Below are 12,593 nucleotides of genomic sequence, written 5' to 3'. Positions count from 1 at the left end.
TGATTTATTTCTCAGCTAGATCATTATTGAGATATGGAAATGTTACTGATTTTTGTACATGGATTTTTTTGTATCCTGAAACTTTACTGAATTCATTTATTCAACATAAGAGTTTTTTCGTGTGGAATCTTTAGATTTTTCTGGATATAAGATCATATCATCAGCAAACATTCAACTTCCTCTTTCCAATTTGGATGACTTCTATTTCTTTCTCTTGCCTGATTGCTCTGGCTAGGATTTCCGGTACTATATTGAATAGGAGTAGTGAAAGTGAACATTCTTGTCTTGTTCCAGTCCTTAGGGGGATTGCTTTCAACTTTTCCCCATTCAGTATGGTGTTAGGTGTGGATTTGTCATGTATGACTTATTATTTTGAGATATGTTCCTTCTGTGACTAGTTTGTTGAGAGTTTTTATCATGAAGGAATGCTGTATTTCATCAAATGTTTGTTCTGCGTCTATTGAGATGATCATATGGCTTTTGTCGTTGATTTTGATGTGATATTGCCTCTTTTATTGATTTGCATATGCTGAACTATTGCATCCCCTGGGATAAATCCTACTTGATTGTGGTGTATTATCTTTTTGATATGGATTCGGTTAGATAGTATGTTGTTGAGGATTCTTGCATCTGTGTTCATCAGGGATGTTTGCCTATGGTTTTCTGTTTTTGTTGCATCCCTGTCAGGTTTTGGTATCAAAGTGTGCTGGCCTGATAGAATGAGTTAGGAAGAATTTCCTTCTCTTCAATTTTTTGGAACAGTTGAAAAGAATTGGTATAAATTCTTTGTAAGTTTGGTAGAATTCAGCAGTGAAGCCATCTGGTCCTGGGTTTTTCTTTGTTGGGAGACTTTATTACTAATTCAATGTTGCTACTCGTTATTGATCTGTTCAGGTTTTCTGTTTCTTCCTAATTCAATCTTGAGAGGTTGTATGTTTCCAGGAATTTATCCATTTCCTCTAGGTTTTCTAGTTTGTGAGCATATAATATAAGTTCTTAATAGTCTCTGATGATCTTTTGTATTATTTCTGTGATAGCAGTTGTAATGCCTCCTTTTTCATTTTTGAATTTGCTTATTTGAGTCTTATCTCTTCTTGGTTAGTCTAGGTAGCAGTTTGTCATTTTGTTTCTTTTTGAAGAACAAACTTTTTGTTTTGTTGATCCTTTTAAGTATTTCATTTAATTCTGCTCTGATCTTTGTAATTCTGCTAATTTTGGGTGTGGTTCTTCAATTGTATTGTTAGATTGTTAATTTTTATCTTTATACTTTTTGATATAAATGTTTAATACTGTAAACTCACCTTTTAGCACAGCTTTTGTTGTATCTCGCATGTTTTGGTGGATTGTGTTTGCTTTTTCATTTGTTTCAGAAATTTTTTTTATTTTGTCCTACTTTCTTTGTTGATCCAGTGGTCATTCAAGAGCATGTAGTTCAATTTCTATGTATTTGTATAGTTTCCAGAGTTCTTCTTGGTAATGATTTCTAGTTTTATTCCACTATTATCTGAAAAGAGACTTGATAATGATTTTGAATTTTTAATAAATTTGTTGAGACTTGTTTTGTGGCCTAACATGGTCTATCTTGGAGAGTGTTTCATATGCTGATAAAAAGAATGTATATTCTGCAGTTGTTGGGTTAAATGTTCTGTAAATGTCATTTAGGTTCATTAGATTTAAAGTCTAGTTTACAAATAATGTTTCCTTGTTTGATTTTCTGTATAGATGATATGTCTCACGCTATGAATGGAGTATTGAAGTTCCCCCCTATTATTGTATTGCTTTCTCTCTCCTGTTAGGTCTAGTAATATTTGTTTTATGAATCTGGGTACTCTAGTGTTGGGTGCCTATATATTTAGAATTATATGTACTGCTGAATTGATGCTTTTATTATTATATAATGGCCTTCTTTGTCTTTTTTTTTTAACTTAAAGTCTTTTACCTGATATAAGGGTAGCAACTTTTGCTCACTTTTGGTTTCTGTTTGTATGGAATATCTTTTCACACCCCTTTACTTGTGCTCTGTATGTGTCTTTACAGTTAAGATGAGTTCCTTGTAGGCAGCATATATTTAATAGTTGGGTCATTTTTAAAAATCCATTCAGCCAATCTGTATCTTTTGAGTGGAACATTTAATCCATTTATATTCAAGGTTAGTATTATAATGTGAGGTTCCATTCTTATCATATTAATTATTTTCTAGTTGTTTTATAAATTGTTTCTTTTTTCTCTTACTGTTCATCATTGTAGTTTGGTGGAATTCTGTAGTGCCATTTGAGTTCTTCTCTTCCTCCTTTGTGTGATTGCTCTACCAGTAAGTTTTATACTTTTGTCTGTTTTCATGATGGGAAGTATCATCCTTTTGCTGCTAAGTTTAGGACTTCCTGGATGATTTCTTATAGGGCCAATGTAGTGGTGACAAATTCCTCATCATTTGCTTATTCAGGCAAGACTTGATTTGTCTTTCATTTATTCATATATAGAATTCTTAGTTGAAAGAGTTTGGTGGGTGTTTTTTTCCGGTACTTTTAATATATCATCCCATTTTTGCTAGCCTATAATGTTTCTGCTTGGAAGTCCACTGTTAGTCTTATGGGGTTTCCTTTATAGGTGACTAGACATTTGGTGTTTTTACAGTTCACTCTTTCACTTTGACTAGACAGTCTGATTATAATGTGCCATGGCAAAGTCCTTTGTGCATTGTATCTGCCTGAGGATCTCTGAGCCTCCTGAATCCGGTTGTCTAACTCTCTTGATAGACTTAGGAAGTTTTTGCCTATTATTTCATTAAATAATAAAGGTTTTCTAAACCTTTTGTTCTCTTTTCACCCTCAGTGACACTGATAATTCATTCATAAATTTGATCATTTTATGTTGTCCCAAAAGTCTTAAAAGCTTTATTTGTTCTTTTTTATTCTTTTTTCTTTATTTTTGTGTGATTGGATTATTTCAAAAGACCTGTCTTCAAGTTCTGAAATCTTTCTTCTGCTTGGTCTAGTCTGTTGTTGAAAGTTTCAAATATATTTTGTCTATTGCTGGAGAATTACTGTGTTCCTTTGAAGGGGTGTCATTTTTCCCTTTTTCATGTTTCCTCTGTCTCTGTGTTGATATATTTGCATATGGTGTAACAGCCGCTTCTTCAAATTTTTGAATTTACTTTCATTGGGGGTGTTAGGGGGACTTCTTCCTGAAAATGTGCCTGTGATGCTGGTTGGGTAGGGCCCTTTGGCTTTGCTTCTGGGTGTATGCAGTAGCAACATCTCTGTATGATTTCTTTGGCTATAAATGGCATTAGTAGTCTCTGTGATATCCTCATTGTGCTAGGATGTGGTTATTTGTGAAGGCCATGGTTAGGTTGTGTCAGGGACTGGAATGTCAGATGCACCCACCTTCAGGCTTCAGTGGTAGTGGTAGTGAGTTCTGCGGGTGTGTTCCTGTTCCCTGGGACAGCATACACTGGCATCTGTGTTGGTGGATATAGGCTGGCTGATTCTTGGGCCTCTGGGTGGCTTAATCTAATGTTGGTTGTTGTGGCAGTGGACTAGGCAGGTAAGCAGGCTTTCAAGCCCCTGGTGGTAGCAGTGATGTGATGCTCATCTGGGTCTCAGTCGTACTGTGCTTGTGTTGGCAGTGGTTGCAAAGGGCTGTGCCTAGAGGCTAGCAGGTGGTGCTTGTAGGTAGGAGCCAGCGGAGATGATAGTGGTAAGATGTTTAGGCCTAATCTCAGTCCCCCAGAAGAGTGCTCAGGCATCCTAGGTGTACTCTGTCATGTCTGTCTTGGGAAGTAGGAGGTTGAAGCCAAGTGGAGTTAGACCAGGCAGGCACTCAAGTCCCTCAATGGCAAATGCGTGTACCAACTGTGATGGGTGGGGTTGGGGCAATCCTCAGACCCCTGGCAGAATATTCAGGTGAGGGACAGCAGCCATCGTGCTGGGGTCCTGCCACAGGGAGGGTGGAGCCAGCCACAGCCTTGACTGGCAGACCACATGTCCTTCTCACACCACAGTCCCAGTGAGGGTCACTCCCCAGTCCCAGCTGTCACAGCCAACCCAGCTGACTGATAAAATCCAGTAGTTCATGTTTAATCTATAACTCAGCCCTGAGCCATAAGAGCCTCCACCCAGCTCAAGACCAACTCTCTGCAGCAGCTCACATCCCACTCAACCCCCGAAGGCAATGCCCACTTCCCAGTACCTATGGCCACAGCCCATACCACTCTCACTTCTCAGTCTTGGCTACGGGAACCCACCCTGCCATTTAAACCCATTCTTTAGTCAACAGCTCAGGTTTCCTTAACAGTTAAGACTGGCACATCTGGGTCCCAGGATAGCACGGAGCCTGTTAGAAGCTATGATCAAAAGTCGTGTCTTGCTGTAGATGTTTAGGTTTCAGAAATGGCATGGGACAAAGGGCCAGTTCTCTCCCTGGAGCAGTTCCTTCTTACAATTTCTCAGTCACTCTCTAAGTTAGATTCAGGGATTGGGAGAGTAAAGGTACTCTCCAGTGGGTAAGTGGACCACAGAAACCCTCTAACTCACCCTCTCCTCATATTGAGGATCATCCCAGTTCCCAGCGAGTTCTGGCCAAGCAGGTTGCCTGTAATCCTTCTTCTTCCTAGTATTTGGCATTTCCTCTTGCTTTTTTCTGTGGTACTCTCATGTTCTTTCTTAGACAATGTATTCGGAGTGTGATTGTCAACACACTGTTTTGGTTCTTCTAGGTGGGTTAGGCATGCAAGAAATGTTTCTAGTCCACCATATAATGCTTATTTGTAAAATCATCAGTTTTCTTCACATAACTGGAGAGGCAGTGAGGCCCCAAACTGGGTTCTTGCAGCCTTCCACTCTGCAGGCCTCAGCCTCACACCAAGGTCGGCTCTTCCTTGGACTGCAAGATCTATTTTTCTTTTCTTAATCCAACAAAAAGAATTTCACTTCCAGGCTCCTAGAAAATTGCTTTTAACTTAAATTTCACCACCCAATCATTACCTCAAAGTTACCATTATTCCAAACTCATTTTATCTTTCATAGTGCATTTAATTAATTGGTCTGAACGGTACAGTACACATCTGTTAGGATTCAAGCTAAACATTCTTCACGCGTACACCATGACACTTATCTTTAATTCTGTAGTCTTTCACAAACCAGTATTAGGGCTAAGAACTTCTAATGTACTGAAAGCTATTGATGTAGTTGGATTTTAATTGACTTTCTAGATGATAAGGGAACTATAACAAAGAGTTAAATTTATCAAGATTAAAACAGATGTTTTCAGCATGTTGTTTTTATTTGATTTTTGTTGTGTCTTCATATTACAAAAACAATTTTATTGGATTTTATTATACTTGGCTTTTTAATTTGTTTTCTTTTTTTAAATATGTGACAACTTTTCTTAGAGTAAAATGAAATAAATTGTGTTTTGTAATTTATTCAGTTTGAATAAATTGAAGTTTTTCTTATTCCAGGAACAGAAGACTCTTTCTTTGTTCAGTTTTATTAATTCTCAACCCACTTTCACTATGTGCTCATGAAAAGTATTTTAATCAGTGGGCTAGAGAGATCAGTCTCAGTAAAGCTAGAATTTACTTAATCTACATTGATATCCCATAGAGGATTCTTAAAGCTTAAAAGTTTTGTTAGGGTGATACAAAGATGTAAAACAGACAACATGGGAAAATATATTTACCACTTATGTTGTAGATGAAGAGTTATTATCTGTTGATATATTAAGAGTCCTTGTAGATGAATAAGTTGAACACCCCAATAGAAAAATAGTAGCTTACATACATGCATGTTTGTTTATGGAATAAAAAGCTAACCAGTGATTGTCCCTGAACAACAGAGAAAATTTTGTTTGTACTTTTTACATTTTTATATAATTTTATAGGCATTGCTTTTTTAATCAGAAAAATACAAAAGGAATAAAAATAATTCCATTAAAAAACAAAAGTTTTGCTGAGCCTATAATTTTACTAGATAAGGTTATTTTGGGATGGTCACATCAACAAACCTAAACTGTTCATCTGTGTAATTTGTGGCTGCCCTCGTGGGTGCTTCTCAAAAAATCTATCAGTCTACATTAGTTCAATATTTAATACAAAAACATTATGGGGGACAAAAGAGGAAAGCCTGCTGTCTAGAAACTTGAAATGGTAAAGAGAGGTGAAACATTGGCTCATACAAAAATGGTAAATTCCAAGTGCTCTGCTGCTAATCCCCACTGTTTGAGGGTGCCTTAAACATTGTACAGGAAGTTGAATCTTATATTGTGATAAATTAATGCTTTTAAGTTTACATACATTTCATAAGTCTTACTAAACTGATGTTATTTTCTACATAGATTTCCAGCACCTATCTAGAGAGCAATTGGCCTATACGGGTGAGTTGTTTTTTTGTTGGTGCTTTCATTGGATAGCATTTACAGCAAGAGGCATTGTGGGGAGAGCCCCTCGATGGGCGTAATTGATAAGAGTAAAATTTTAGTATTTGATCCATTATGCATTGTTAGTACATTAACATTTATAATTTTGTCAAATACATAAATATTTGGATTTTTAAATTTGGCATCTTATATTTAATTCACTTAGGAAACATTTATCAATAGTCTGTTTGCCTAACACTATACCAAGCTCTTTATACCTAATAAAGTGTATAGGTTTGCAAGGAAGAGTTCTTAATTTTTTTTTTTCTTTTAATAGTTTTCAGCTATTGATAAGCTTGGACAGAACATTGCTGTGGTTGGGAAGTTTGGTTTTGCACATTATTCATTACTCACCAAAAAATGGAAACTTTTTGGAAACATCACCCAGGTTAGTCTTCTTTTACATTAATAACTGTATTTCTTAAAGTATAAGAGAAATACAATGTGAAGTTAACTATAAAGTAAACCATTGGTTACTTATGAAAAATAAAATCAAATATGAAAAAGTCATATTGGGTAATGTCTGAAAGTCAATTGTGATAAAGTACTTGATGTTTGATAAAGGATTTATGTTGAATAATTGGTTTGGTTTTAATTCTTGTTAAGATCAGTAACTATAATTCTGTAGCTTAAGGATTTACTCTTGGCCGGGCACGGTGGCTCATGCCTATAATCCTAGCACTCTGGGAGGCCGAGGCAGGTGGATTGCTTGAGCTCAGGAGTTCGAGACCAGCCTGAGCAAGAGCGAGACCCCGTCTCTACTAAAAATAGAAAGAAATTATCTGGCCAACTAAAAAATATATATAGAAAAAATTAGCCAGGCATGGTGGCGCATGCCTGTAGTCCCAGCTACTCGGGAGGCTGAGGCAGTAGGATCGTTTAAGCCCAGGAGTTGGAGGTTGCTGTGAGCTAGGCTGACGCCACGGCACTGACTCTAGCCCGGGCAAAAAAGCGAGACTCTGTCTCAAAAAAAAAAAAAAAAAAAAAAAAAAGGAGTTACTCTTACATTCCAGGGTGGTTCATCAAATGTGATCAGAATAAATTTCCACAAAATTTGAGATCACTCCTTGCTTGTCTGTGTGAGATATATATATATATGTGTGTGTGTATGTGTGTGTGTATATATATATATTTTTGGGGGGGGCGGGGGCTAGTGCATATATATGTGTATGTATGTATGCTTGTATGCAGTTGGATTTTGTAAGAATCAAATAGACGGAAAATAAGGAAATTCACACTTAATAGTGCCTATTTTGTACCAGGTACTTTAAGGTACTTTCATGTATATTTTCTCATTAATCTTCATAACAACCCAGTGAGGGCACTATTGTGACCCTTTGATCAAAGAAAAATTAGGATCCAGAGTCATTCATCTGACAAATGATAAAGCCCAGAATGTAAACAAAGGTCTACTGGATGTGGGAATGATGATGCTTTATAATACCCTGTTATTTTGAATGAATACACAGTATTTGCTTCCTTCCAGAAATATTTATTTTTAAAAATAGGATATGAATTATTATTAATAGAGATCCTAGAGTACTAATTGGGGGTGAATGAGTAGAGCAGAAATAATTTGAGCTCTCATTGTCTGCCAAAGAATATTTCATAAATGTATTACTTTCTTATAATTTCTGACAATAGAATTAAGATAAATGTTTTTTTATTCTCTTAAGGAGCAAAATATGATTGTGACAGGTGGCTTAGCCTGGTGGAACAATTTTATGGTCCTTGCATGTTATAACATAAATGACCGTCAAGAAGAGGTAAGTTTTTTTTCTTTCAGAAATAATAGATTTTTACATTTTAAAGCTGTTAAGAACATTTTATTTTATGTAGAAAATAGTCTATTGAAAACTGAACAAAATATTTTTTCAATCAAGAATTTAACATTTTTTAGCTAATAGGATTTTCTTTTCAGGTTATTACTTTTTTTTTTTTTTTTTAATTTTTGGAGTGACAATTGGGACTTCCAAGATAACCTTTTCTAAGGGTTTTAGCTGTTAGACATTCTCTGTGAAGTTTGAAAATAAAGACAGTTAAAAGCAAAAATGTTTATAAGACTGGCTGTCCTTAGAGATAAATTTATTAATTTATTGATTTAGAGTAGTCCCCCTTATCCACAGGGAATATGTTCCAAGACTCTCAGTGGATGCCTGATACTAAGGACAGTACCGAACCCTGTACGTACTGTTTTTTCCTATACATTTATACCTATGGTAAAGTTTAATTTGTAAGTTAGGCACAGTAAGACATTAACAACATAACCAAATAGAACAGTTATAACAATATACTGTATTAAATATATGAATGTCGTCTCTCTCAAAATACCATTTTATATTCACCTATTTTTGGACTGTGGTTGACAACAACAGGTAACTGAAACCTTGGAAAGCAAAACCATGGATAAGGCGGAACTATTGGATATAGTTTTTTGTTTGTCCTGGAAAACTGCTGATCTCATTATATCAGTTCTAAATATGTAGTTCTAAAAGGAGTATCTCATAATAGCACATTCAGTTTTGATCACTTCGATTTTTAATTATTGTAGAATGAGCCTTGTTTCCCAAAATAAAAACATAATCCATGTATTGTTAAAGCTTAAATGGGTCTTTTGACTTCTATACTTGGGGGAAAAAATCAGTAGATTAAAAAAACAGCATGTTATCTGGGTGTGGTGAATCATGCCTGTAATCCCAGAACTTTGGGAGGCTGAGGTGGGAGGATCACTTGGGACCAGAAGTTCCAGGCTGGTCTGGGCAACATAGCGAGGCTTGGTCTCTGCAAAAAAATTTAAAAATTAATCAAGCATGGTGGTGCACACCTGTAGTCCTAGCTACTTGGGAGGCTGACGTGGGGGAATCACTTGAGCTTATGAGGTCAAGGTTACAGTGAGCTGTGATCAACCTACTGCACTCTAGCTTGGGTGACAGAGCAAGACCCTGTCTCAAAAAAAAAAAAAAACATATCTAAAGTATTAGGTCATCCCTAGTAGTCATCTCATTTTTATAATTTTCTTTATTTTTATTTTCTTCAGCTCAGAGTATACTTGCGAACATCAAATCTGGACAATGCTTTTGCTCATGTCACCAAAGCACAAGCAGAAACATTACTGCTTAGTGTCTTCCGGGACATGGTAATAGTATTTAGAGCAGACTGTTCAATATGCCTTTACAGTATTGAAAAAAAATCTGATGGGTAAGTATATAGCTTATGAGAAGTCACTTTTTGCTTCTATTTATTATGTTTCTTCTCTGTAGTTTGTTTTCTTAGAAGTTATTTCACCTTTATGTGGTTTCATTTTTTTAAGTGAAAAAAGCAGAATTTAAATTAGTAATATTCATATAATAGCTGTGAAAAAAGAAATAGCCTAAACTAACTACTTCTGCTAATCTTCGTGGATTCATTTGAAAAAAAAAAAAATCTACTTTGGGATGAGGTAAACCCTTAGATACTAATGGTTTTTTTTTTTTTTTTTTTTTAACAACCTTGAAAATAAGTAGTTATTGACTAACCTAGTGTTCCAGACACTTGGGGAAATTTGAAGTAGTTCTACAGCTTTAAGGTCTTAGGAAGCATGTCCTTTGCAGACTGGCTTCTGTTTCCACTGAGCTAGATGGCTATAGTCTAGGGCAGGAAAAACAAGCAATCTTGTTGCTGGTACATGTTGCCGTATGTTCTTCTTGACATCTGATCAACTTGCAGCGTTTAGACCACACTTCTTGAGTTTTATTTTGTTTTCATGAAGTTTTTCATTTGTTTAAATAGCCATGAAGTGTATATTTGCTGAAATAGTACAGTGATTGGGGAATAATGCAAAGATAAAAATTAAGAGATCTTATCAGCCTCAGTGATTGAACCCTCATCTTTTCTCAACCAACTATTTTTTCCCCTTAAATATTTCTATTATAGCTTATTTTCCTAGTTTTTTCCCTTCCCTCCTACATTTATTTTATTCCGTTTCTCTCTCATCCTCATATATGTTCTTTAGAATCCCTCAACCTTGCCAATCTCCTGATGAAAGGATATTTGGGGAGGAGAGAACGATGGGTAGAACATATTTATGTGTTTTGTAAGCATGAAATCTAATACTGTCAATAGCAGGAAAAGAAAAAAAAGCCTTGTTAGATTGTTGTTGAAGTGTGTGGGTTTCTTTTGTTTTAATAGTCCAAATACTACTGCTGGTATTCAAGTTCTTCAGGAGGTCTCCATGTCACGCTACATTCCTCACCCTTTTCTGGTAGTATCTGTCACTCTGACGTCAGTGAGTACCGAGAATGGAATTACCCTGAAAATGCCGCAGCAGGTACCATTCCATTATTAGAGTTCTTTGGAGTTTACATCTCAATTTTTACTGTTTTAAGTTGATTTTAGGAACTATTTATCTGTTCAGCAAATAAATACTAAGTGTGTAGAATGTATCTACTTTGAAGATACTGGGTGGTGGTAGCAAACTAAATAGACATGGTTTCTGCTCAGACATTAAATAAATAATTACCTACATAATTAATTGTTGTTGTGTGTACCCAAAAGTAGTATCACAGGTTTCTGTGAGAGCATATAACAGAAACCTGTTAGAGTCTGAACAATCAGATTTCTGTATCCTTTAAAGTGAAAACTGGAGAACAAGTAGAGATTATCTAAGTAAAGAGGGAGAATTTCAGGCAGAGGAAACAGTAGTGCAAAAGCCCATGACAAGAAGGAACATGACACACTCAGGGAATTGGAAGAATTTTAGAGTCACTGGGAGGTGGAATGTGAGAGAGGATATGAGTCTTACAGATAATATTAATAACTTTAGGCTTCAGGTCTAAAGTATTTTAAGCTAGGTATCACATCTAAGCTTTATTATGTTTACTCTGACTGTAGGGAGGAAAATGAACTGAAGTAGAATGAAACTACATGTAGGGAGAGCAGCTGGGAGGACATTGTAATGATCTAGATGAATGGAGTTAGTGGCCTGAATTTGGGCAGTGAAAAAGGACATGGAAAGAAGTAGAACAAATATAAAATACAGAGGATCCCTTGATCAGTTAATTATGAGGAAAGAGAAAGTATAATGCCATAGTTTCTGGATGAAGTAACTGGGTATGTAGTAGTGCCACCGTGACTCAGGTTACATAACTTCTATTTCAGAGTCCCTTCCATTATACCAGTGGTTTCCAAACTTACTGTCAACTGGGAATCCACTGTCAGAGGAAAATGCTGTGCAGATTGTTTGTCATCCCTGTCTGTCCATTCTGTCTTTTACTTCCTATTGAGGCATTTCCATTGAACCTCAGCACTCCATATGGTAGATAGAAAACAGTGCACTAGACTATGCAGTTATTGGAAATTCAGCTACTTAAGAGAGCCTCTTCCTCTACAGTTGTAATTGTTATGAGCTATTATTTATATGGATCTAAAATCTGATTTGTTACAGTCGTAATTTTCTCACTTTTTGGAATAAGAAATAAAAGCTGTTCCCTTTTCCACATGATAACCTAAAGTATTTATAGACAATTATCATTCCTTGGCTTCTCCTCCTTTCCTCACATTTTTCTGTGTCTTCTCATCTGCATGTTAAATATTCCCATATCTCCAACTATCTCATGTGATATTGTTTCTAGATCCCTTAACCATCTTGGTCTCCTTTCTGTAGATAAACTTGTAATTTGCTTTTTCCTTTAAAATATAGCCCCCATTTTCTCTGAAAATTATATTTCATGGTAACCAGATGGTCCTAGTTGATAAGGAGAAAAGTTCTGTTTTACAGAAGAATTCTAGCTAAAAGCTGTGAAAGAAATGTGAGAATTTAAAAATCACTATTTTGCAGCCCTGAGGAAATAACTGATTTAGACAGTGATCATTATTGTATTGCTTTACAGTGAAGGGAACAGGTTGTCATACCCAAGCTTTATTAATCAATATTAGTTAGCATCACTGAAAGTGGGAAAACCAGATGTGATATTCTTTCTTAGGTGATATAACATGAAGTTCACATGAAGAACTTGTTGCCAAAAACATTGAACCTGAATCAAATTAAGTGTCTAGATAGAGTCATCTTTCATTCAAAGGAAATAAAGATGGTTATTTAGTCTAATTTGCACCACAAGGAAGCATAATGTAGGGCATTCTATAGGACAGCTACAAGTCAAGGGGGCGGGGGGTGGGGTGGGGAGCCTCTTCTAGATTAA

The 12,593-nt window shown here is 35.9% G+C and overlaps 1 protein-coding gene across 5 annotated transcripts in view; it reads left to right on the top strand.

Annotated features, from left to right (window-relative positions):
• Positions 1 to 12,593, top strand: part of RIC1 (RIC1 homolog, RAB6A GEF complex partner 1) — a 115,535-nt gene that overhangs the window by 87,089 nt on the left and 15,853 nt on the right. For all 5 annotated transcript variants that reach the window (XM_045563875.1, XM_045563876.1, XM_045563874.1 and 2 more), the window contains exons 13-17: positions 6,337 to 6,375; positions 6,695 to 6,805; positions 8,094 to 8,183; positions 9,455 to 9,615; positions 10,585 to 10,723. In XM_045563875.1, coding sequence (XP_045419831.1) covers positions 6,337 to 6,375; positions 6,695 to 6,805; positions 8,094 to 8,183; positions 9,455 to 9,615; positions 10,585 to 10,723 — 540 coding nt within the window. The remainder of the gene's footprint in view (positions 1 to 6,336; positions 6,376 to 6,694; positions 6,806 to 8,093; positions 8,184 to 9,454; positions 9,616 to 10,584; positions 10,724 to 12,593) is intronic.

Source organism: Lemur catta, chromosome 10 (assembly GCF_020740605.2).
Source record: "Lemur catta isolate mLemCat1 chromosome 10, mLemCat1.pri, whole genome shotgun sequence".
In the NCBI taxonomy this organism is placed as follows: Eukaryota; Metazoa; Chordata; class Mammalia; order Primates; family Lemuridae; genus Lemur; species Lemur catta.
This window is presented reverse-complemented; position numbering and strand designations above follow the sequence as displayed.